General features: G+C 41.0%; 2 protein-coding genes across 2 annotated transcripts in view; one reads left to right on the forward strand and one right to left on the reverse strand.

Annotated features, from left to right (window-relative positions):
- The first annotated feature begins 1,271 nt into the window (after positions 1 to 1,271).
- LOC101475311 (hyaluronan and proteoglycan link protein 1) lies at positions 1,272 to 8,540 on the forward strand. The gene is made up of 4 exons (XM_004544430.4): positions 1,272 to 1,555; positions 5,917 to 6,261; positions 6,537 to 6,836; positions 6,953 to 8,540. Exons 1-4 carry the CDS (start codon positions 1,477 to 1,479, stop codon positions 7,240 to 7,242), a joined length of 1,014 nt encoding a protein of 337 aa, XP_004544487.1. The 5' UTR covers positions 1,272 to 1,476; the 3' UTR covers positions 7,243 to 8,540.
- A 1,896-nt stretch (positions 8,541 to 10,436) lies between these two features.
- Positions 10,437 to 24,735, reverse strand: part of vcana (versican a) — a 54,217-nt gene continuing 39,918 nt past the window's right edge. Inside the window, exons 9-16 of the mRNA XM_076890517.1 lie at positions 17,564 to 23,097; positions 17,352 to 17,465; positions 17,123 to 17,236; positions 15,727 to 15,885; positions 15,366 to 15,448; positions 13,207 to 13,351; positions 12,909 to 13,091; positions 10,437 to 12,285 (exon numbers count right to left, since the gene is read on the reverse strand). Of these exons, the coding sequence (XP_076746632.1) occupies positions 12,134 to 12,285; positions 12,909 to 13,091; positions 13,207 to 13,351; positions 15,366 to 15,448; positions 15,727 to 15,885; positions 17,123 to 17,236; positions 17,352 to 17,465; positions 17,564 to 23,097 (6,484 nt within the window). The 3' untranslated portion in view covers positions 10,437 to 12,133. The remainder of the gene's footprint in view (positions 12,286 to 12,908; positions 13,092 to 13,206; positions 13,352 to 15,365; positions 15,449 to 15,726; positions 15,886 to 17,122; positions 17,237 to 17,351; positions 17,466 to 17,563; positions 23,098 to 24,735) is intronic.

A 24,735-nucleotide genomic window follows, 5' to 3' on the forward strand; every position in this document is an offset into this window, starting at 1 on the left:
CACTTGTTTTTTTTAAAAGGTTCCTTCATGTAATGATCTGCTAGAGGGTGTGGGGGCGTCCTCCAGGGCATGAAGCAGGTATGGAGGAGATCAAAACTCCAGACATCCAGAGGCCCCCAGAACACAAGAGACCAAGGAAGACCAACAGAGGGGCAGCCGCGCCACTGTCCCAGTAAGAGCTGAGGAGAGTCCCAGATGAGGGCTCACTCAGCAGCCGCGGAGCAGAAGCCAGGGGGAGTTGCAGTGACACGCCCGTGAGCTCCGCCGGCAGCCAGCCGTGCCTGAGTGACCGAGCCCCAGGCCAAGAGGCTGGGGGCACCCCACCTCCGAAGTGGCCCGAGCGAGCCCAAGGCTCCAGGCCCCGATAAGCGGCCGCCAAGGAGTGAGCCGGTGTGTACCTGGACGCCCATCCCCGGACACAAAGAACCACCAACGCACCGATGTCTGAGGGAGTCCGCCACTGGCAGGGGAAGTGGTGGTAGGGGGAGATAGGCCTCCAAACCTTGGAGGGCCTGAGATGTCCCCAGAGAAGTGGCGTCTGACACCCAACCTGACATATAGACACAGACATACAGGCACACACATATACAAACATCCATTCCCACCCTCATGCTCTCATATGCACTTACTCCACACTCAACCAACGTGGAGACAGACATAAAGAGACGCTGTACACACGATCACACTCCCCAAGCTTACTCTATTAACCGGGTCTAGGTACCCTTGCCCCTGGAGGGGGGAACTGCACCCAGACCCAGGTGGTGTTACCCTTTTCCCTGCGGTGGGGGGAGGCAGACTGCCCCCATTTTAAAGATTTTTAAAGAAAAACAACCTGTGGGGTCAAAACCCACGGGTGCATCTAAAGGTTAAGAGCACCGGATAATAAAAACGGGAAGAAGCCACAAAAATTCAGAGTTAATGAACCAAAAGCAAATCCTCAGACAAAGCATGTGATCCAAAAGAGTTTTTACATTTTACAGTTATGTTTTTACTAACTGGTGTGACTGTTACTGTGATCCATACTACACCACAAAGATCATTAAAATTTCCCTGCTATCGAATACACAGAACCTTCTGGATAATCACAAGCAGGTTAATTGTCTAAAGTTTTGCTCTGTCCTTTTTTCTCCTGAGAGAAAAGAGTTTTTTGTTGCTTTTTTTTATAAAAAGTGGCAAAGGGGGGCTGATTTACAGCTTCTACATGGTGATGGGCTGAGGGGAGAAGGAGTGGTCTCAAACATGCTGGGCTACAATAAAAGGCACTTGTTTGGACCTCCGAGGAGCCCAAACTTTCCAGTAGCACCACAGGCGGCTGCTGAACAAACGGAAAAAAAGGAGGGGATAGCTGATTAGTAAAAATTGAAAGAGAAGAAAAAGCGCTCAGCTTTCTTTAAATATTTACATTATAGATAAATTACATTTTTAACTTTTTGCTAAAGGAACACTTTTTGCAAAAACTAAAAAGTGAGAGAGAAAATGATGAGGCTGCTGTGCATCACTATAGTCTGCTTGATCCTGGCTGGCAGTGCGTACAGTGAAGAGACGATCTTAACAGGTAAGATTTAAAATGATGTGAAATAGTTTAACATGCCCAAGTGTCTGTATGTATGTGTGATCTTTTATAAATGCATGATGTTGCATCAATCGTGTGCATGCGGGGGGATGAGCTGTGCAAGAAGCCTGAGCAAAGTGGTACCCCATCAAAAGCTTGTCTTATAACGGTGTCGTTGTAGCAGCAGGTAACAAACACATCTCTGGAGTAACGCTCACACAGACACAGTGTAACTCAGCATTACACTCACTGATGTGCTGCACACAGACCACCCCAGCACGAACAGGCTGGTGAATAAATTACCCTTGCCATTCATAGGGGCTTCCTACCCACTCTGCTGAATGAGTAATACCACTGGTTGTCCTCCTAAAATAGGTCACAAGTGCTGCAGTGGATTAAATTGGGCTGGTAGTGCTTGTCCCCCTTTTTGTGGATGTAAATGCGGACTTTAATGTGATTTATGGTGTTGATTTTTTTTTTTAACTTTCTGACACTATTTGTTCCAGACACAAAATGAAAACTTAGAGAAATCTTTCCAAGGAGCCCCTGCACTCCATCATAATGCTGTTGTAATTTCAAATTCACAGCTTCCTACAGAATGACACCATGAGATGAAGCTGCTCCCAATAAAACACAGCTAGATCTAGTGCTGCAGAGAAAGAAAAAAGGGAATTGCTGGAGATGCCCTCATGTTATATGTATTGACTGATATTTAATGTGCTTTCAGCAGCTCTGCAAGCTGACTCAGTACGTCAAATTAGGAACGTCTCAGCTGTCTCTCTTCCAGGAGCAGAGGAAACGGCTTATTTGTTGGGACAAAAATTTCATTCTATGAGGAGAGCTTGTATTTTTTTTGTCATTCAAACATTTAAACATTTGCGGGTGATGTCACAAGTGTGTGTTTATGTGTTCATTTATATGATGTCATTGCCTGAAGTATGTAAAAGCATTTGCTCAGCCCAGGCCAGCTGCGTTGTTCCGTACAGTATATTTTTTCGCCACATGAGCTGTGTATTCTCCCTCAGTTCGAGGGGCGTTGCCTGTCCTTATACCTACTGACTCACTCTGCCACTGGGAGCTTTTGGAAATCAGCCCATGGTAGCAGGCAGCCTGACAGGAGCGGAGTTAAGATTAATGACCCACAGCCAAATGTATAGAGCCCCATGCTGAACAGCGGCCAAATGACTCTGTCTTTTCCTGTGAAGTAATAGTCTGTTAAGTCTAATGCTTACTGTGGTTGTTGGTTACTGAAGCCTGGCCTGGTTGCTACTGTGGTAGAGTGGGGAAAGGGGCTTGGCTGCAAATGAGGCCTGGGGTGAGGAGAAGATGTGTTTAGGGTAGGAGATGAGATGTTCGCAGAGGCACGTTTTTGGTGGTATTGATCCTGTATTATTAAGCTCAACAGAAATTTAACAAATCACTCTGATGGAAATCTATGGTGCGCTTGTACCGAGGATGTGCGCACACACGTTTTTTGTGTTTGCACTTGTTTTGCATGACAGAATACAGGAAAGAGCTTATTGGCATACGTGTGTAGGAGTTGGCCTGCTGTGTTTATCCCAGCTGCACTTGTTAATTCTTTCTCCATATTGACACAAGTGGGCCAGCAACATAAGAGAGCGACACTTTGGGATGTTGTAAAGCATTGCTCGCTCTGCTAGAGGGTGTGGCATTTTGTGCACAAGGAGATATGAACATGCAGACTGTTGCTCTGCAGAGTTTCATCCTTTCAAAGAGATTTTTAATGTTGATTGTTTAGTAACTTCATGCAGGAAAGGCTCAGGGGTTACACAGTATACAGTATAGTAAGAGCATAACATGATGCATGGGGCACAGAGTGGACCTGGATCACTGTAAAGATCATTTCCACTTCAGTGTTGCAAAGAAGCAGATGGTTCCAATCACTTGCTAAAACCACCTTTTACACAGTGAGACTGAACTGTGCTTGGTAATAAAATGGCAGTAGGTCTTGGCTGCAGCTGCTAAGCTTCTTTTTATTGCCCTACACATGTGTTCATTTATGTTTTGGGGTTTTTGGGGGTTTTTTTGTTTTGTTTTTTTGTCAACTGCTGCACAGTTGACGAAAGTGTCAGTCATAATGGTTCCCTATTATTTGACCACCAATAATTATGACAATTTGGAACCACCTTGGGCCTCAGAGGGTTGCAGACGGTTGGAGAATGGCAAAGAAAAGAAAGGCTTCCCTCTCTTCCCAGAAGGATTACTACCCGCAGTAGGCTGTTGCTTTATATGTGCAGCATGTCTCGCATGGCCAGGGCCACAGTCTCCTTTGGGATGTCTGTCTAGTGGTAACTGCAGGAGCAGGAGAAATTCAGGAGTTGCTTTAACATGCATCTGTCTCTCTGGGATTGTAACTGTCAAGGGTGTAGAACAAATAAAAAGACAAATTTATTTACTGTGCCTTCGTTTAACATCATCCCAAGCAGTTCATACTTCAGCATTCACTGAATTGGCTCCGTCCTCCTCAGGGTTACAGCTCACACAGAGGCTCTTGATTTAACATTCGAACAGTGTTCTCACGAGACACTACAATGAAGCCCTTTACTCTGTTTTCTAATAATTTCAGACATCACTGTTGGCTGTAATTACATCTGGTGAGTCTGTGTTGATGTCAGCACTGCCCTTACCTCTGCCAGTTCAGTCATCCTGGATGCCTCAGGTTTCAATTCTACTTTATGCACAGCGTTACCCATGCAGAGTGTTTACGAGGCACAGCGAAGCTGTGAGTCATTTCTCTCTGACAAAACGGGCAAAGACGACTCTTGTCCAGACACTGGCAATTAGCAGCGGCAGAAGTGTTTTTCCCAGCTCATAAAATACCTGGCGTCTCGGTGACCACTCAAGAGGCAAGTGAGGCAATGGGTGTGGTGATTTGGTAATAGAGGTAGTCACTGGCATGTGCAGCCTCATGAAAGAAATGAGAACATAGAGTTTAGAGTGGCATAAGGTGAGACTGAAGGGTAGATTAGGTCTGTCAGCACTGCCTTTGCTAATTAATTCTAATGATCTGAGAACCACTGAAAGAACTCCAGACACACTTCTACTGTGTGAACCGGGACAGTTTCGGCAGGCGTTTGACGAGAGGTTCATTCAGTGTCACTCCACTGTGAGTGTGTGTGTTCTGAGGGAAGGTTGTGGTTTGAGCAGAGTCAAAGCCACTGTCTACTTTTATTTCCTGTAATAGCCATGTGGGAAATGTTTCCCGCTGAAGAGCCAGCGACACAGTATTCCAGTCATGCTCAGGTGTGGCTGCTCAAAGTGAAAGGCCTTCAACATGAAAGCTGCATCCTCAGTCAGAAATCAGAAGCTGACTGCAGACTTACATGCAGATCGTCCATACTGAGTGAGTGAGAAAAGACACAGAGTAGCGCCTATACTTTTTAATGAGTACCTGAAACTTAAAGAACAAGACGGGTTATTTATGAATATAATAAAAAAGTCTTCTGCGGTGCTTCTTGCCTTACCTCACTTATGTTTACACGTTAGATTGTTAAAAGGTTAAACTGCGGTGTGTTTATAGGTTGAGGATAGGGGCAGGGGGTGTCAGCGGTGCTGTCTACATGCATTTATCTAGTGCTTGTTATTGTCTGGCACAGACAGCCCCCACTCTCTTTCCTGGCTGGGGTCTTAACTAAGCAAGCCCTGTGAGGTCTAAAGATAGAGGATGGGAACCGGTGGTGAGACACAGATGACCTGTCATTTTGAGTTAAAGGCTGACCTAGCTTGGACAGGAAAGATAGAGAGGGAGTGCACAGAGGAAATAAGTAAAAGAAATAATGATGACAGCTAGATTCTGTATTTTGTCAACAATATTTTCTGCTCTCTTTTCCCATTATTTATGTGCCTGACACACTTAACACAAATCAGATGTAGTGGATGAAAGAAAAGCACTTCATTTTGTGGGTTAATGCTGAGGAACCAACGGCTTATAAGTGCAAGTACTGACAACAGCAGGAAGGAGACTGAAAAAGGATTATTGGCTTTCAGGGCTGAGGACTGGCCGGTGCCCAATATTACATTTAATAAACCAAACAGACTCCAGACTCTTCACTGGCTTTGTGTGATGTAATGCTTCAGATGTCACACTGTGTATTGTATATTACAATAATACAAACATTATAGACATGCCAAAATACGTAGCTGTTTCATTAACAAGGCAAACAAAAAAAAGGCAACAAGGAGAAGTTTAAAAAAGTGTTTCTACAATTTTTTCCCCCCTTTTTTGCATTGAAAATCATTACATAAAAATGTTATACAAAGGGTTTTTGGTTTTGGTTTTTTTATCCAAGTATCATAATTCTAAACAAGAGCAGAAAGGTTATATCATATTTCTTCTTTTCTAGTCAAGGTTTCTGCTGAACTAGGTGGCAACATCACCCTGCCTTGCAGGATCTTGTCCTCAGACACGGTGTCCTTTGGCAACAACGGACACCGGATAAAATGGACAAAGGTGGAAGATGATGAAGCTCTGAACGAGGATGTGCTGGTTAAAATGGGACCACACATAAGGGCCTATGAGAGCTTTGAGGGCCGTGTCTTCTTGCAGAACCTCGACAGTGAAGATGCCTCTTTAATAATGACTGAAGTCTCCATGGACGACAAGGGAAAATATCACTGTGACATCGACAACGGGATTGAAGATTCACTGCAAGAGGTTATCTTGGAGGTGCATGCTGGTCTGATGACTGGTAAATCCTGTTTTATTTTGTTTTGTTATTTTGTTTTGTTATTTTGTTTTGTTACTATTTCCATACTTACACTTTTTTGAAATTCATTTAATAATATATTCAATTTCATAAAAATAAAAAAATGGTATACGCTTGTTACCATGCAACATCACGAACGTATCCCCCCCTGAACGGGATTGTACTATATACATATATATGTATATTCAAGAGAGAAAAACCAAGAGAGACAACATTTGCTTTCTTCCTCATATTTTCATCTGATCTACTTCGTTCAGGTGTCGTGTTCCCATACTACCCTCCTTTGGGCCGATACAACCTGAACTTCAACAATGCCGTGCAAGCCTGTGAGGACCAGGAAGCTGTGATTGCCTCACATGAACAGCTGCTTGCTGCGTGGAAAGGCGGTTTGGATTGGTGCAACGCTGGATGGTTAAGTGACGGCACAGTGCAGTATCCTATCACCAAACCCAGACATCCTTGTGGTGGCTCCAACAATGAGCCTGGCCTCAGAACCTATGGACGCCAAGAGAAGATTAGGCAATTTGATGTGTTCTGCTATACTACTGCACTCAAAGGTCAGTTAATAAAAATGTCTTTGTACATGAAACGCAGTGACCACAAAGACTAGTACATTTATATAGTAGCACATCTGCTTGAATTATTCTGTCTTGTTTGCCTTATCTGCTGTCAGGTCATTTCTATTGGCTGGTCCAGCCTGAAAGGCTGACCTTCGATGAGGCTGTGGAGGCATGCAGAGATGACGGTGCAGAGATTGCCAAGGTGGGCCACATGTTTGCTGCCTGGAAGCTTGAAGGCTATGATCGCTGTGATGCCGGCTGGCTGGCTGATGGAAGTGTCCGGTACCCCATCTCCAGGCCGCGGAAGAACTGCAGCCCCACAGAAGAAGCAGTGCGCTTTGTTGGGTTTCCCGACAAGACAGTGAAGTCTTATGGCGTGTATTGCTACAAGCCTGATCAGTGATGGGTTAGATAGGTCTAAATAAGCCATGACCACCAAAGAGCAGCAAAAGCCACAACCAGTAAAATAAACAATGAAGCAGATAAGCTTTTGATCTAATCTAGCATGAACCCAGTACCTTTCTAAAGCTGTGATAACCCTAAAAATACATATATATACATACATGCATACATCTTATACCCTCCTAAGAATTAAAAAAATGACCTGTAGCTATTATGTTTTGCATTTTCCTATAGGTGGCTTTCATTGGTTTTACACAGAGTATTAAGTAAAGGTCTATTTTGTCAAAATGTGACTGATGAAACAGAGACAGAGAAGTAAATGGTTAGCATAATCTGACTACAGTTTGTGTCCTGCAAAACATGATTGGATTTGTGAAGTTCCAAATGTAGTGCAAATATGCACACGTGCAGTTGACATGTGCTGCTTTAAAGTCTGCAAGAACAGAAAAGCGTGACATTTTATTTTTATCGAGTTCGGCATTTGGGAATTACGTTAAATTTATTACAAACTGCTATGGGTACTTGTTACCCTGCACAAAGTGATCATTTGCATGTTGTTTGCTTTTAGCTTCTGAAACTAAAAAATTAAAAAAAAGCTTTTCAGACAGAATAGTTGTGATCAAAATATTTGCAAAGAAAATGAAGGTAAACGTTTTGGTCTACAACTCTTTTTGCTGTGAAAGCTTCAATTACCACAATTTCCAGTTACAGTCGGAAAGACCACTATAATCTAATGCAATGTATTCTTTTGTCCTAACAAAAGGTTTTTGCTTTTTAATGATGGGTTACTGATAGTTTTTTGTTTGTTTGTTTGTTTGTTTTTTTACATGTGCATAATGTGCTTTTCAAGAAAAACTACAGATTAAGTTTCTAACACTAGTAGGATTTTAGCGGAGAAGTTAAACTGAAGATGTGATTTGTCCCAACACACGAGTGGCATTTCCTAGAAGAAATCTAATGTTACAGCAGTTAATATATGACTATTAAATGTGTGGTTGCACATGACCACTGATGGAGTTGCACATCTTCATATTGTGGCTATGAGCTGCTATGAGCTGCAAAATTTCAATTCATATTTTGATGATCAATCACACTCACAGATGGTAATTAGAGGTGCAACAAAACTTTTCTAGAGATACAGAGATATGGCACTCACTGTAGAACACATGCAATAATGTGGTGATGCATTGTTTGTAATAATAAAACTCAAGTTGTCAAGGAAAAAACATTTTGTATCTTAGCACCTTGTACCTTTTCAAATGAAGCTGTTTGAAATAAAGAACACAACTCTTAAATCCATTTTGAATCATATATTCCTTTTTTAAAAATTGCATTCCTTCTTATTTTACTGGAGCAAAATCATGCAGCATGTGGAGTTGTTGAAGTTTAAGCAGGGACCTAAATGGGATTGTTTAAGTTGCCAAATTGGAGGCCATGAATTTGGCGTAAAGCCATGTCAACTGAAAGGACTTAAGATTAGACTCTCCCCACATTCATTTATTCTTTGCCATTTTTATCTTCAGTGCCAGGCTGCCAACCCACCACTAAGTCAGACAAAGGGAACAGTAGCACAGTCTTTAAGAGGCTTGTGGGAATCTCTGGGAACAGGGTCAGATTTAGGTGGATACAGCAGGGAAATGCTAGACAAATGTAAATGTGTGCGATCCATCTTAGGTAATTTTTTTTGGATAATGCAGCTAAAAGCAACAGCAGATATTTTTGAGGAATAAACTGTGTACATAAACTATAGATTTTTGCACTTGTATTATACAAAAGACTATATGCATGTATTTAAACAGCTGGCATCAAGTGAGCTGTTCTTTGGGCCTCTGTGTGTTTAGGCAGCCAGTCAAATCAATGAGCAGTCTGTTGACTTCAAGCAGTCCAGTGCAGTGCACTAGTCTAGCTACATTCCAGATGCTTGACAGAATTACAGATATGCATGTATGGAAAATAAAAAAAACCCAAACATCATGGCATTAAGTGAATGGTACACTTTATTCTAAGGTGCCTGCTAAGCTGAAGAAGTCAGTAAGAGCTTGGGAGCATTTCATTTCCAAAATAAATCTAGAACTTCTGTTAAATCCCAGTGAAACTCAGGCCTAGGGGTTTTTGAGACATCTGCACTTCGTGAGGCAGGATTTCATCCAGGAGCAGCCATTAATCACAAGTCACGTCTCCTCTAACGACAGAGTTGGCACTCACAGAGAAAAACGCAGCTTAGCTTGCACACAGATTACAATGACCAACCTGATGTTGTTACTCAGGTAATGGTGCTTTGTGTTATTAGTAAGCAACAATGTGAACTCCAAGTGACTGCTGCATAAACAGGCACTGTGGGAGTAGTAGTGAAAGGTAATGTAGTCAAAAAGCTTCTGATTTTCCACACAGGGAATTCATGTGGATCCTTTATGCACCAGCATGTAGACTCAAGATGTTTTTCAAGAAGACCACTTTTACTCATGCTATTCACTAAAAAGAAAAGAGAAAAGCAGTGGGGTATCCTTATGCAGGTTCACAGTACTGAAGCATCAGCCTTTTCTGCATGGCATCACTTTTCCCTAATCCAGTTTTAGTTTGCTACAATTCACAGTCACATTGCCACTTCCTATCTTCTCCCCTGGATGTACCAACTGTCTACCAACGGGCTTGCAGAGCATGTCTGATAGGTTTTTCTACAAGTGTGTGATGTATGTTTAAGACACCGCAATACTTTGAAAAATTGGATACTGGTATGATTTTCCACACAGTGCGATTCACATGAAGTTTAAATTCACCATTATATGCTTAGTGTCCATGAGTTGTGTGGGTGCTAAAAAAAATGAAACGTGATAGCAGAAAAAATCTTCGGTTCATGAGTAAGGCTGATAGCACTACCTGCTGGGGAAATCACTGTAGTGCACACTGCATCCTAAATTAGCTTTAGTGCAAGAAGACCCATGTTTTAAATTTTGTTCAACTTCATTACCTGGCTTCTGCAATTTTGCAGCACATTTCCTATATAATAAAAACTCTAATCATAATAAAGAAAAGTGTAATAAGACTGCTACACTATCAAAACATTACAAGAAGGACAAACTCTGGACTAATTAGATCTGAATAAGATCTGCAAAAAATCTGGTCAACAAATTTAATTTTGTAAGTAAATAATCTTTATTTTATTTCATTGGTGATTTAAAGCAGGAAAAACAACAGTTAAAAAAGTTTTTTTTTTAATTCACAAACGTACCAACCATTCACATTGTAAAGTAATCTTTAAAAAAAGAAACACTTATAAATATAAAATCATATTATGTGCACATCAAGGCTAAAACACACAGACAAATACTCAGACAACAAAACAACATTTCTCCTTAAAAAAAAATTCACGTCTGTTAATGTTACAGAACAAAATCGATGCAGATTATTGCTGATGTGTGTCTCTGAGTTCTTTGGTCCACTGTTGCCATTAAAGTTGAAAAAAAAAACAAAAACAAAGAAGAAGAAAGAAAAAGAAGAAGGCATGTAAATGGATCATATTGCTGAGTAATTACTTTTAGATTGTTAGCATGCAAATGTTGCCGGCGTCCTGGTGAACAAACAATAAAAACATTTAAAAAGAATCCCCGTGAGGCCCAAGTGACAGAATCATATTTCATCAGTAAAACAAGTAAAGCAATCAAGAGCAGCTTGAAAATAAATTATACGCATCTCTGCCTAAACAGCTGTTACGTTCAAGTCTTTCTGAGTGATTCACAAAATACATTCTCTCAATGACTGATCTTAATTGACCACAATAACAGAAACAATTTTTTTAGAAATCATACCAAAAGAGAAAAAAAAAAGACTTACATATAAGCTACCCCACAACAGATGACAGCAAGAGTCTTTGGTGTGTGATTATGCACAGCATTAGTTATATAAGTTATTGTAAACATGCTGTTGTGACTAATTAAAGGCTATGCAATGAACATATTTGAGCAGAAAATAGAGGCTTCTTGAGCTACACTTTCCTTTTGAAGTAGACGATAGTCATCAATTTCCATCTGTTGATAAAGGCTTTGTCGATAGGACTTAGAGAGCAATCTTTCATATTGAACTGTCTCCTACAAAAGAAAATGTCAGTTACATTTTTTAAAATCTATCTATAGAAATCTATTTATAAACATTTAGTCTGACATATATCTGATGACAGCAGGAGAGAATGAAAGGTGATAATTTGATACTAAAAGCTGCCATCACAAAGAAGCTGATAACCAAGCAATCAGTGAAAAACTTTCCCCAGACTTGTGATATTTTAATCTAGAATGTGAATAACTACTATACAGGAAACCTGTCAAACCATGTCAGGGTATAATTTGCCCCTTTATAGAATGAGCTATAAATTCTGGGAAAAGATCTGTATGTAAGAAAGTTTATAGCTCTTTGTATGCAACATAATGTTTAACTCATGCGATATGAGTTCTTTGCAAGCGCAATAAAAAGGAAGCCCAAATTAAAACAGCACAATATTAATGTTTACATGAGCAGTATAATCTCTTTCTTTCTATTAGAAAATGAACACTTGCATAGATTTTAAATAGCCCAGTTGATTTTAAAATTGACTAGACAACCATCATGAAAAAGGGTGATTTTAGTGTTTTTTTTTAAGTATGATAAGAGTAGTTTTTGCTTTTCCAGTAGCCAGCTGAAACTTTTTTTAATCCACATTGGCATTATTATAAAATAGTGCCCCTTGATAAGAAAAAGTCTTGTATCTACATGTCTATAAAAGGCACTTTGTAAGATTCCATTGACAAAAACTGCAGGTTGTTGTTTTTTTTCTTTGATAAGTTTTCTCATGTGCTTTTTTTTTTTTTTTTGTTCTTTTCAAACAAGCATCTGGCACGTGCTCTCGTCTCAGGTGTGCCGTGTTATTTCCACTTATGTTCTATTTTGTGTCTCCTTCCTGGTCGGAGCTGATGACGAAAGTGGAAGGACTCATCTTGCCAGTTATTGAAGTTGTGGATGCTGTAGAGACTATTGTGCTGATGCCTTCTGATAAAGGTCCTCTGATAGCTTGAGGCTGTTGGGGGGGAAAAAATCCCATTTTAGCTCTCAAACTATAATTATTTGTCAAAATCTTACACATTGGATTAATGCTGAGTAGCAAACTCAGTAAATAGGTTTATATCTTATTAAATGCACAAAAATATATGTTGTTCTCTGTGCTTCAATATTACAATGAAGGTCAAATTTTGTTGTTGGCTGATCAGGAAAATATATTTTAGCCAATGAAAACTCGAAACGAAAAGTATTTATTTAGAACATAACCACAGCTGTTTTAAAGCAAATTATGAATTAATTAAGCATTAACTCTTTCACCCATAAAGATAACGTTGGACAACAAGAAAACATTTAATGACAAATTTTGAAAATTCAAAAACCATGCACTTCAGAAATAAGGGTTGCTCCTAATAGGCATCTGAGGGCAGTTAAATGCCAATGTATTAAGAAAATATGATAAATATTCAGGGCTGGGACAAAATGCAAAAAAGTAACAACTTATAAATAAATGCAAGCATAAAAATGTTAAATGAATAAATAACATACTAAATGTTGTATTTTTTTTTTTCAGTTTTGGCACTTTTGGCACTCCATACGTATCAGAGTAATGTCTATCTATTGAGAGCAACAGTGTGCACTTACGGTTCATGCAGCTGATTTTCGGGATATCCCATCGTCCATTCCCACGACAACGGATAGTTGGGACATGTCTCTGAATAAAGCCTATACGGCACTGGTACCTCACCAGCGAGTTGATCTCATACCGTTCACGTGTCTTCCCAAAGGAACGTGCATTCTCTACCACAGGAGGCTGACTACAGGCCACTGTAAACCAGACGAGACAAAGGCATTTGATAAGGAATTTTACAGGAACTATGGGTTTTCATTTTTACCTTAAGAAATTTTTAAAAAGTGGATTTTTTGTTTGTTTGTTTTTTACCTGTGCCCTTCTTGCAGGTGAAAGTGAGGTGGTAGTTGCAAGGAACATCATTCCACTGACCATCCTCATGCCATATCATCACCACACAGTCCTCGCCAGCAGAGAAGAAGCTGTCAGGCTGGTTGGGCCTCCAGTTTTCATATTGCTAAAATAAGAGCAGGCAAGAGTAAAACATTACTGTTATTAAACTACATTCTAAGCCTAACAGCTTTGCTTTTTTATTAGTAAAATAGACACTATTTACAGACATTATCTATAGACACTCCTGTTGAAGGGTCACTGCAGCAGTAGCTCTTCATATTTGATTTGGCAGATTTTTATACCAAATTTCCTTCCTGACACAAGCCAAAAGGGAATAGTGTCTCCTCCCAAGATCGAACTGAGCATTTTTTGCTTGTTAGGGCAATGTGTATACCAATAGGCACTTGTACGGTAAAGGTTACCAAATCACTACAAATATTGTGCCTGCTACATATCTCGCTAGAAAAAAGTGAAGCCAAAATCCTTTTGTTTTTCCTTTTCCTTTTCATAATTGCAATTCTAATTACTGTCCACAAGAGGGAGAAAGTGTATCTTTATGTAGGCCAATTCTGAGCAAACCAGACTCAAAGGGCAAAAATGAAAGGTTTATAAAATGGGCTCATAAACTTTGTCCAGAGAGGAGCCATCTGCATTATCCTGCTGTAAATGTCACAGTAACCTACTATTTACACAAAAAATAAGAGTAGCTTGGATTTTATAGTCAGTGCAGTCTACACCCCTGATTCAGTATCGCATACTTGGCATGACTGGTATTCCGTGTAACAACTAATGTGTCTTTCACACAACAGAGTTTTGGGATAACGGACAACCATTAGTATGTGATGTCTTTTCATCATTAGCTGACATGTCAAGCGTTACGATTGTACATCTCCAGGAACAAAATTCCACAACAGCACATGTACGTTCATACATTAATACAGCATACACACAGCTGCAGTGCTGCGAGGCATTCGAGCTGGCATCGGTGCTACCTGCAGTCTTTCAGCACATTCTAGGTTCAAAAGCTTTCTTCAAAGCTGTGACAGACCCCCACCCCCCTCACCCCACCAATCATGCCTTGAGGCTCCGCTGCTCTCTCATTATGGTTAACAAACATGCTCTGACTTCCTGCTCAGCTTGCTTCAGGTTAACAAATGGCTGACCCATCAACTCCTCAGCAGGTCTGCATCCTCCTCAGAACATTCAAACAAACTTTGATCACCCACACCTAAACACACATCCGAAGATTTTCCAGCCTATGTGTTTCAATTCTCTATAGTAATTATTTAATCACTGGTCTTTTCTTTTGCCGTTGTAAATAGTTCACAGTTATTTAAAATCAGTCTTATTTATTACATTTAAGTCCACTAGAGGTGACCACCCACACAGACCCCCTGGGCACCCTCAATCCAGTGTATTTTTTTTTTTTTTACTCATTCTACAGCTGAGCACAGGTGCTGTCCATCTGTGTGTCTGCCTGCTTTGGTGGCCTTTTTCCCTGGGTGGTTGCCTGTTGGTTGGGCCTGCTCATGAGTGTGGGGGATAAAGAAGAAACATACCTGTCTACGCCTGACAAAGTCCCCTCTCCGCTGTGTCACTCACACCTTCATCACCCCTCATTCTTTCAGCAGTGAAACAGCCTCCAGGCCTGTGCTTATCTTTTAACCCCCCCAGGCTGGCTCAATGCTTCCTGCCTTTCTCTGGGTCTGGAAGGGCATCTTTGAAGCAAGAACGTCAGTGTGTGCAAATCTTAAGCACACTATATATTGTATTTAGTTTCTTTTCTGTTTAGTGGACAGCAGCTAGAAGGACTATAGCAAATATTAACTCTAACTTTTAATTAATTAATTTATTTTTGCTTTGTGGAAGCTATTTGTTTTTCTACACAGAGCTCATACTCATTAAAAGGAGTTAAAATGAAATACACCATGTTCTCCATCAGATTTATTACCACAGCGGTCACCGGGGTGTAGTGACATGAGGCGGAGGAGAATGCGTCATGAGAACAGCAATGCGACTCCCAGAAAGGAAAGACCCTCCCTAAATGACTAAATCTGTCAACAGCATTGCGCATATTTACACTGCTCCGGTGCCATGTTTGTTGAGTCGATAATATGTAAGAAAGCATCCTGTCTTACCATAGGGCAACCATCGGTCCAGCGGAAGTCGTTGTCATACATCTTATCATTCAGGCCGATCCACTGGTAGTCCTGTCCAAGACCTGCCAAGTAAAACACAACCAGTTACATTCCTCAGTTGGCCTATTTCCATTTTAGGACTGGTAAGTCAGAGAAAGCAGGAGAAAGCCCAAGATAACGTGGATGTTTTCATTGCTCGAACCCTTATCTTGCATAGTCTCTACCCAAACACGTATTTGTTCTTGAGTTGGCTTTATGAGAGAAAATTTCCCATTAATTAGGTTTTTTTTTTTTATTAAGTATCATCTTTATCACATTAATCTAAAGTATTGTTAATTATTTACACCTGTCGTGAACTTACGGTTGACATATTGTTGCTCCTCGTGGGACAGGATGCTTGTGAGATGAGCCCCGTTGATGCGGCACTCTCTCTCTGCTGTGTCCCAGTTTTTCCTCTGAGGGAAGTACTTGTAGCAGTGGCCTTGAAACTTATGCCAGCCGTAGTCACATGTTTCTGTATCTGATAGAAGACAGAGTGACAGAGAATGAGGTATACAGAAAACAGAAAGAGATGTGCAACAAATCAACAGACATGAAATAAACTGAGGAATAGACTTTAGCTCTTAATTCAATCCATGTATCAGTCTCACAAACTAACATTTATGGCATTATCTAATCTAGGCCTTACACAGGAGCAAACTGATCCATCAGACCTTGTGTTGGTGTATGTGATTCTGCATAAATCAGAAATGTGATAAACTAATGTATTAGTTCAGCCATAAACAGATCAGATTTATTTCAAACTCTGAAGCTTTACTCTGTTAATGGCATGTATTTCTAAACGTATACACTTTAGTATAGAGTCCGTTTATCCGTCCCCTCTCCTTAATTCAGCCTTGGAAGTCTAATACACAAAAACATAGGTATAATCTTTCTTTAAGTTCTACATCAAGTTTTTTTTTTTTTTGGCAAAACTTAGTCAGACAGCAGCTGTGTCTGAGTAAAATATCTGGGTGGGATTCACTGTTGAGTGACTAACAAAATTTAGGGTGTAGACACTGGTCAAGAGACATCACCCAAGGCACATATTGCCCTGGTTTCAGCACACTTGGTGTAAATATATGGTTCAACTGGTAACAGTAAAATAATTTTTTCTTAAATATTCCAGAACTCCCTTGTCCAGATAAACTTTTTTAAGCAAGAACTCAGAGACTTCATTGTATTTTCTAGTCCAGTAAAGTTGTCTTAGATGGAAATATAGTGATTTGAGATCTAGCATGCATTTACTCTGACTGGATTCAACTTGATGACAACAGGCCATATCTTTAAATACTAAGAAACTGAAATCTTTGGGAATTCAAGGGGTTTTGAAGTATGTTAGCTACAATGAGACACCAAAAAGAGACAGTAAAAAAAAAGCTGTGGTGATGAAATAAAGATGTTGTTGATTAGTCAGCTGACGCCTGAGGACGAGACGTCGATCAGCTGCATGCAAACAGTATGATTATATTTAATGTGGCGTGTCTAAACATTTTTGTGGTTCACTCAACTGAGTAATATGTTAAATGTCTAAATACATAGTCAAATATAAGAGGCTATAATGTTAACATTTTGTTTCTCTCTTATATGTGCTTAGCACTAGCTCAATTTGGATAATTGAGACCAGCCCAGAAATAACTGATGAGTTTTATTAATGGGAAAAATAATAATAAGAAAGAATCTAGAGAGAAAAATTGTTAAATTAATTTCAAACTTACCCTCTTCACAAAACAGCCCAGCATAGCTCGGGAGACACACACATGTGAAAGAAGACAAGCCATCGACACAAGTGCCTCCATTGCGGCAAGGGTTTGATTCACACTCATCAATATCTTCATAAGAAACAGACATAATCAATAGGAGCAGATGAGCAAAACAACTTGTAGTCCCAGAAATATTATGTTCTTTTAGCAGTGCTTCATGTGAGCTTTGCAAGAATTGTCCTACCTATTTCACATTGATGACCACTGAAACCAGGAGCACAGTGACAGGTATAGGTGCTGCCAATCCTCAAGCAAGAGCCTCCATTTAGACAAACATCCTCTGTGCATGAGTCAATTCCTGATGGCAAAGTAAAATAAAAGTCGAATTAAACAGAAGTTTATTGGAGTATTCGTTTTTTTTGCTCTATTTCAGTGCCAACTTAGAAGGAAACTTACCAGAAATCTCCATAGTCTCGCCAACAACAGTGTGTCCCAGATCAAATCCTCTATTAGGCGGTGTGGTTGTTTCCTCCTCTTTTATTGATGGTTTTCCTTCAATAACTGATGGTGGTGCAGTCATGTCACTGCCCTGTTTCTGGTCTTGCTCAGAAAAGGTTGATGGTGTGGTTGATGCAATTGTACCTAGCTGATTTTGCACCTGGGCTGGTGATACTGTCTTGAATTGAGTGCTGGTTGGTATTTCAGTGTAAGGAGAGACACCTATGTCACCTTTCCCAAACGTGACATCAACACCTTCCTTCTTTGAAGCTTCTGTAGCATTTACCTTAAATACTTTCTTGATTTCATCTGGAGATAGAGCCTGTTCTATACTGATGATCTTTGGTGCCTTTGTAGTCATCAGTTCATCAAATACATCATCAAAGCTGGGGGATGAAATCCCAGAACTTACAGAGCCACTTTCAGCCTTATCATTAGGGACAGAAGGTGACTCATCATCACCCAGCTTAACAACACTTGCTGTAGTCATGCTGTTTTCTTGGAGGGTAGAGACTGATTTTCCACTGATTGTGGTTGATGCCGTAACCATGATAGCTTCTGCTATTACCTTTGAGTCAGGTGTTTGAGCAACAGATGGTGGTGTAGAAATTAACACTGTATCATTTTCTAGTGTTTGGTTGTACAGGGGATCTGCTGCCACCACATAAGGATTTAGTGCTTCATAATCTGGTTGTGGATCAGTTAGACTGAGGTGAGTCGTTGCACCACTTGAGACCTGATCAACAGCTGGTTCAACTGTCCCATCTGCTACCGAAACACGGTCGTCTTCAGAAACAAAAGCAGGTGCAACTGTTGATACTGCAGTCTGGCTTGTGACATGATTAGCAAATACAGGGCGAGTTGTGGTCAGTGATATATCATGAGAAAGACCAGGGTTGGGGCGGTGTGTAAGTGTAATTTCTGACTTGGCTTGTTCAAATAATTCCATGGGAGTTGTCAGTGGTTGTAGAGGAGAAAGAGTTGAGTCCAACTGAATGACAACATCTGGCTGTGATGGTGTTGAGGGGACATTTGAAGTGGGTATTGTGGTGATCATTACTGTTGTCTCTGAGATAGCTGTGCTTGTTATAGCTGCATTTTGTGACTCCTTTGGTTCTGACTCAAAGGAAGTTGATGTATTCAATGACTCAATAGATCTGGTCACAGCAGGGGGCTGTGTTGCATGGGCTGCAGTGCTGAAGACCTCATGGGATGTCTGACCTGAGGTTTCTTCAAAAGATTCTGACTCATCTGTTTGGGAGCTTGCCGGCTGAGTGGATAAAGTGCTAGTAATCATAGTCTTCTTAACGGTCGACAAACTAGGAGTGACAGAGTCAGACCCAAAGGTGCTCAATCCCATTTCACTTGAACCTGCTGTAGAAATAATAATACTTGTTCCTGTTGATATAAACCTCTCTTCACTCTTCACTGGCGTCTTGGCATAACGTGAACTGTCTTCATCGGTTGAGGTGTCTCTCTCAGTCGATACTACAGCTGGCTTCTCAGTGGTAGAAGCAAGAATGGTAAGGGCAGGTTCTGTTATCATTTTGGGTGACTGGTCAGTAATTTCTGAAGTGAAAACCAACCCTTCAGTCTCAGTGGTAGAAACTGAGGACACACCTGAGGATGGAGTCCTTTTTGTTTCAAATGAAAATGAATAAGTTGCTTCACCTGAGATCTCTAGTGATGCGTCTACAGCGCTTGACACTGCAGGAGATCTTGTGTCAGTAGCTATAGTTTCTTCTTCTTCTTCACTTGGAGGTTTTGGAGTTGTAGATTCTACTCCAACAGGCTCCGCTCCTGTCCCCATATGAGATGAAGTTATAATAGCATGAGGAGATGTTTTCTGGATGTCACTGTCTGAACTACTTGAAATTTCCCCTTTCAATGTTGTGACTGTTAATGCAGTCTGGGCAGTTACAACCATAGCAGTGCTTAACTTCTCACTAGACAACACTGGGCTCACTGTGGCTGGCACATTTTTCTCAGAAGAGATGCCAGTGTGGGGAGTAGGCATGATCTCAGACCTGGCTTGCTCAGTACTAAACAGTGAAGAGGGTGTAGATGTTTTTTCAGTCATCCAACTTTCCAAAGATGATGCTGAAGGTTTCTCTGAGCTTTCTTGTGCAAAGTCATCAGAGTCACCTGAAGAGTCGTCATCAGATGTTTTACTGGTGGATTTCATTGTTCCAGGTTTAGTGGAGACTGGTGCGACAGTGACTGAAGGTTTAGTGGTTTGTGTGAAAACGGATGAACTTAAGGTTTTATCAGTTATGCCGTGACTTGTAGCTGTTAGAATTACGGGTGATGCTGTCGTATATTTTTCTTTTTTAACTGTGGTGACCACATAATCTTCACTAGTCACTAAAGTGACAGAGGTAGAGTCTGCTGTTTCCATTAACATTTGAGAAGAAAAAGATGAGGAAGTGGAAATCTCAGTAGTGTCTCCTTGGAATTGATCAGAAATTGGTTTGGTAGTCTCAAATGAGAAAACTTTGTGTGTTGTTGTAACATCATAGATTTCTCCAGAGCTTGACTGAGTGGACACGGAAGTATCTTGTGTGACCTGCGCCAACCTTGTGACATTTACTTCACTTGATGTTTCTTCCGAAGAAACGTCTTTCACAGGTGACGATTCTGAAGTGAACAAGTATTCAGAAGATGTTGAGGCTGATGATGTATCACTGGCTGAGGTTGGTGTAGGACTCAAAAATGTGTCACCCACAGTCCCTGAACCCTCTGGTTCTTCTGTAACTTCCAGCTTTTGAGTTATTGTAATTGCTGTGACACCCCCAGCTTCCTCTGTCAGAATAGTTGGATAAAATGAAGAAGAGGGAACCACAGACATCGTATCTGCATCAGTGATTGTATCATCTTTGGTAATAAGCTCTGTACTGTAGCTGTCTTCTCTCATACTATCTGTAACTCCAGAGAACAGTTTATCTTCCTGTTGTGTATCCTCGATGAATATGATAGATGTGCTGGTTGATGTTTTGGATGCATCCAGAACTATGGTCGGTGTTTGTTCAGTTAGTCGAGTCTTGGCTTGGCTCCTGTCGGGAGTAATAATCTCAACTTGTTGATCTGTAACGCTGTGATATATAACAGTGGGAACTGGGGCAGATGTTGATGTAAATTCATCTTGTTTATGCTCACTGCTCAAGCTTTCTGTGCTGAAATCAACAACAGTGTGATTATATATTAAGGCATCGGTTGTATGGGAGGGCAGGGCTGTAGAGGGGGATTCTGTTGTGTGTTCAGCCACAGCAACCTCATCTTTCTCAGTGCTTGAAAGGGGATGATCTGTTGCTGGAGTAATTTTACTTTCCTGTGAGAAAACCCTGTTATCAGAGGTTGCTGTTGCTGTAGCAAAACCCTTGGTTTCACCTGCTGTTTCTGAAAATGTGGCAGTCTCCATCACTGAAGGCTTTAGGGTGAACTTCACAGTGGTTTGGTTGCCAGAACTCTCTACCTCTGTCAAAGTAAAATCTGGTTTTGGTGTTGATTTTTTACTTGTGATTGCATATTCTGTTGATGTGTACGACTTCTCTGTGGTGTAGAGAGAAGCTGCAGGTGCAGTAGATTTTGGAACATCAGCTGTTCCACTTTCATTAAGTCTTTTTGCTGTGCTTGTTGGTTTCTCTGTGCTGAAAATGGAATGGCCTGTACTCTCTGTGCTAGTAACAGATGTACTTTCATGAGTTGCTCCTATTATTCTTGGTTTGGTTGTGGGTAGAACTGATAATCCTGTGTCTTTTACTGTAATAAGCACGTCAGTGGTATGGCCACCTGGGTCACTATCTTCTGGAAACACTGAATTTATAACCGCTGAGGAAATTGTACTATCCAAAACTCCAGAACTCTCCCTTTCAGGTACTCTTGTGGAGGATGACCCACTTGAGTCATCGCCTGACCACTCATCTTGATCGGTGACTCCACTGCCCTGATCAGAAGTGTAAATCTCAGGGCTCATCATGCTTGGAGATTGAGTTGGTGATATAAATTCTTTGGTTACCTGTGTACTAGACTGAGGTGAAAATGCAACACTGACCATGTCAGATGTGCTCCAAGTCTCATCTGTTTCTGTCTCATCTGTTTGCACTTTAAATTCCTTGTATGGTTTTGTAGCAGTTTCAATTAATATCCCTTCACCAGATCCATCTTGACTTGATTCCAAATCAAAGTCTTGAGGGAAGCTGCCAGAGTTGTCCATGTCATTGTAGGCAGAGGTCATCATTGGGGTAATACTGGGTATTGCCATTGGCCGAAATGTTTTGAGTGTATAGGGACTAGATGTAGCAGTTGTAAATTCTCTATCACTTGAATGCTCTTCCCCAGTGAATACAGGTGTGTTTGATGGACTAAATGTTGTTACTGCTAGGGTTGCTGATTCCACAGAGGGCTGTTCAGGTGCTGTTTCATCTGTGTATGTTGATGTGTAATCTCCTGAGAAGTCTGGGTCGGGAAAATGACCTGTTTCTGACTCAACCTGAGTAGTGGCAGAAAACAGAGGAGCATCTGTAGACTGCCCGGTCATGAACTCATGAGGTGAAATCATTGTACTGTGAGTCAAAGTTTTCAGGTTTTCAACTGTTGCTGTAAAGGATGTGTGTGTTCTTTGAGAGTCACTGAAAGTAGTTGATGGTGCTGATGTTGATGTTGTAGTCATGAAATCAAAAGAAACAGTGTTCCTTGTTGTTACCATCTCTATTGTTTCAGTTGAAGTTGTATCTGAGAAAGAAGATAACGTAAACATGTCTACAGTTTGGTCAGTTAATGTAAAGGGTTCAGGAGATAACACTGTGTTGTCAGTTAAGGGGTAAAGCAAGGTTTTCTCTGGGTGACTAATTAATGGAATCTCAAGTTCTGCGACTGGACTTGATGTTGGGGCCATTGTGCTGAGCGATGAAAAAGATGGAGGAACTGCATTGACAAAGGCCGGTATATGGGTTATCTCATCATGCGAGCTCCACTCTTCAGTAAAGGAGTTAGTTTCATCTCTTGCAGTTGTGGTATAGTATTTGTCTGTTCCAGATGACATCGCATCTGTATCAACATGTTGTGTTACTGCAAGTGATAGTGGCATTGACTCCACAGTGCTGGATACAGATGGAGATACGTCACTGAAAACAGAGCTTGCATTCAATATAGCTGTGGTGTCATCACTTGAACGTTCTACATCCATTGGAGTTGTGTCCAAATAGGTCATTGTCTTATCAGTCAAAGGAGAAACAGAAGTCTTTTCTGTCTGATCTGAGAGAGCACTGGAGTAAACATCAGCTGGAGTTGCTGTTGACTTCTCCGTGGTGAACTTTGCGGAAGCTGTGGGAAGTGCAGTGAGATTTCTGATCATTCCAGGCGTCTGATCTCCTGAGCCCTCTTCTGTTGATGTCAAAAAAGAACTTTCCTCTGGTGTTAATGAATATTCATCGAACTTGCTTGTGGTGACAGATTTTTGCGTACCAGATGACACTGATATTGGCTTCTGAGTACTGAAGACAGATGAGGATGAAGTAAAAGCACCTTTTGAAGTATCACTTGAAAGCACTGTTGTTGTTATGATGCTTGAGACTTCAGCGAAAACAGTAGTGCTGTCTCCAGAAAAATCTGTATCTGTGGCACTCGGGAAGGATGTAGTTTCTGACTTCATTGTTGACGGACTGACAGAAGCAAACGAGTCCATTACGGTAGGTTGACTGCTTTCACTTTCAACCTCAACATCTGGAACACTGGTAAGGGATGGTACTTTAGTCTCATCTGTATCAACATGTTGTGTTACTGCAAGTGATAGTGGTATTGACTCCACAGTGCTGGATACAGATGGAGATACGTCACTGAAAACAGAGCTTGCATTCAATATATCTGTGGTGTCATCACTTGAACGTTCTACATCCATTGGAGTTGTGTCCGAATAGGTCATTGTCTTATCAGTCAAAGGAGAAACAGAAGTCTTTTCTGTCTGATCTGAGAGAGCACTGGAGTAAACGTCAGCTGGAGTTGCTGTTGACTTCTCCGTGGTGAACAATGAGGAAGCTGTGGGAAGTGCAGTGAGATTTCTGATCATTTCAGGCGTCTGATCCCCTGAACCCTCTTCTGTTGATGTCAAAAAAGAACTTTCCTCTGGTGTTAATGAATATTCATCGAACTTGCTTGTGGTGACAGATTTTTGCGTACCAGATGACACTGATATTGGCTTCTGAGTACTGAAGACAGATGAGGATGAAGTAAAAGCACCTTTTGAAGTATCACTTGAAAGCACTGTTGTTGTTATGATGCTTGAGACTTCAGCGAAAACAGTAGTGCTGTCTCCAGAAAAATCTGTATCTGTGGCACTCGGGAAGGATGTAGTTTCTGACTTCATTGTTGATGGACTGAAAGAAGCAAACGAGTCCATTACGGTAGGTTGACTGCTTTCACTTTCAACCTCAACATCTGGAACACTGGTAAGGGATGGTACTTTAGTCTCATCTGTATCAACATGTTGTGTTACTGCAAGTGATAGTGGCATTGACTCCACAGTGCTGGATACAGATGGAGATACGGCACTGAAAACAGAGCTTGCATTCAATATATCTGTGGTGTCATCACTTGAACGTTCTACATCCATTGGAGTTGTGTCCGAATAGGTCATTGTCTTATCAGTCAAAGGAGAAACAGAAGTCTTTTCTGTCTGATCTGAGAGAGCACTGGAGTAAACGTCAGCTGGAGTTGCTGTTGACTGCTCCGTGGTGAACAATGAGGAAGCTGTGGGAAGTGCAGTGAGATTTCTGATCATTTCAGGCGTCTGATCTCCTGAGCCCTCTTCTGTTGATGTCAAAAAAGAACTTTCCTCTGGTGTTAATGAATATTCATCGAACTTGCTTGTGGTGACAGATTTTTGCGTACCAGATGACACTGATATTGGCTTCTGAGTACTGAAGACAGATGAGGATGAAGTAAAAGCACCTTTTGAAGTATCACTTGAAAGCACTGTTGTTGTTATGATGCTTGAGACTTCAGGGAAAACAGTAGTGCTGTCTCCAGAAAAATCTGTATCTGTGGCACTCGGGAAGGATGTAGTTTCTGACTTCATTGTTGATGGACTGAAAGAAGCAAACGAGTCCATTACGGTAGGTTGACTGCTTTCACTT

Source organism: Maylandia zebra, linkage group LG12, assembly GCF_041146795.1.
Source record: "Maylandia zebra isolate NMK-2024a linkage group LG12, Mzebra_GT3a, whole genome shotgun sequence".
In the NCBI taxonomy this organism is placed as follows: domain Eukaryota; kingdom Metazoa; phylum Chordata; class Actinopteri; order Cichliformes; family Cichlidae; genus Maylandia; species Maylandia zebra.

Bases quoted from the DNA above. Each gene is read 5' to 3' on its own strand.
- LOC101475311 (XM_004544430.4), top strand. From the start codon at position 1,477: ATGATGAGGCTGCTGTGCATCACTATAGTCTGCTTGATCCTGGCTGGC. The intron at 6,262-6,536 runs GTAAATCCTGTT...TACTTCGTTCAG, and splicing joins GCATGCTGGTCTGATGACTG to GTGTCGTGTTCCCATACTAC. The intron at 6,837-6,952 runs GTCAGTTAATAA...ATCTGCTGTCAG, and splicing joins CTATACTACTGCACTCAAAG to GTCATTTCTATTGGCTGGTC.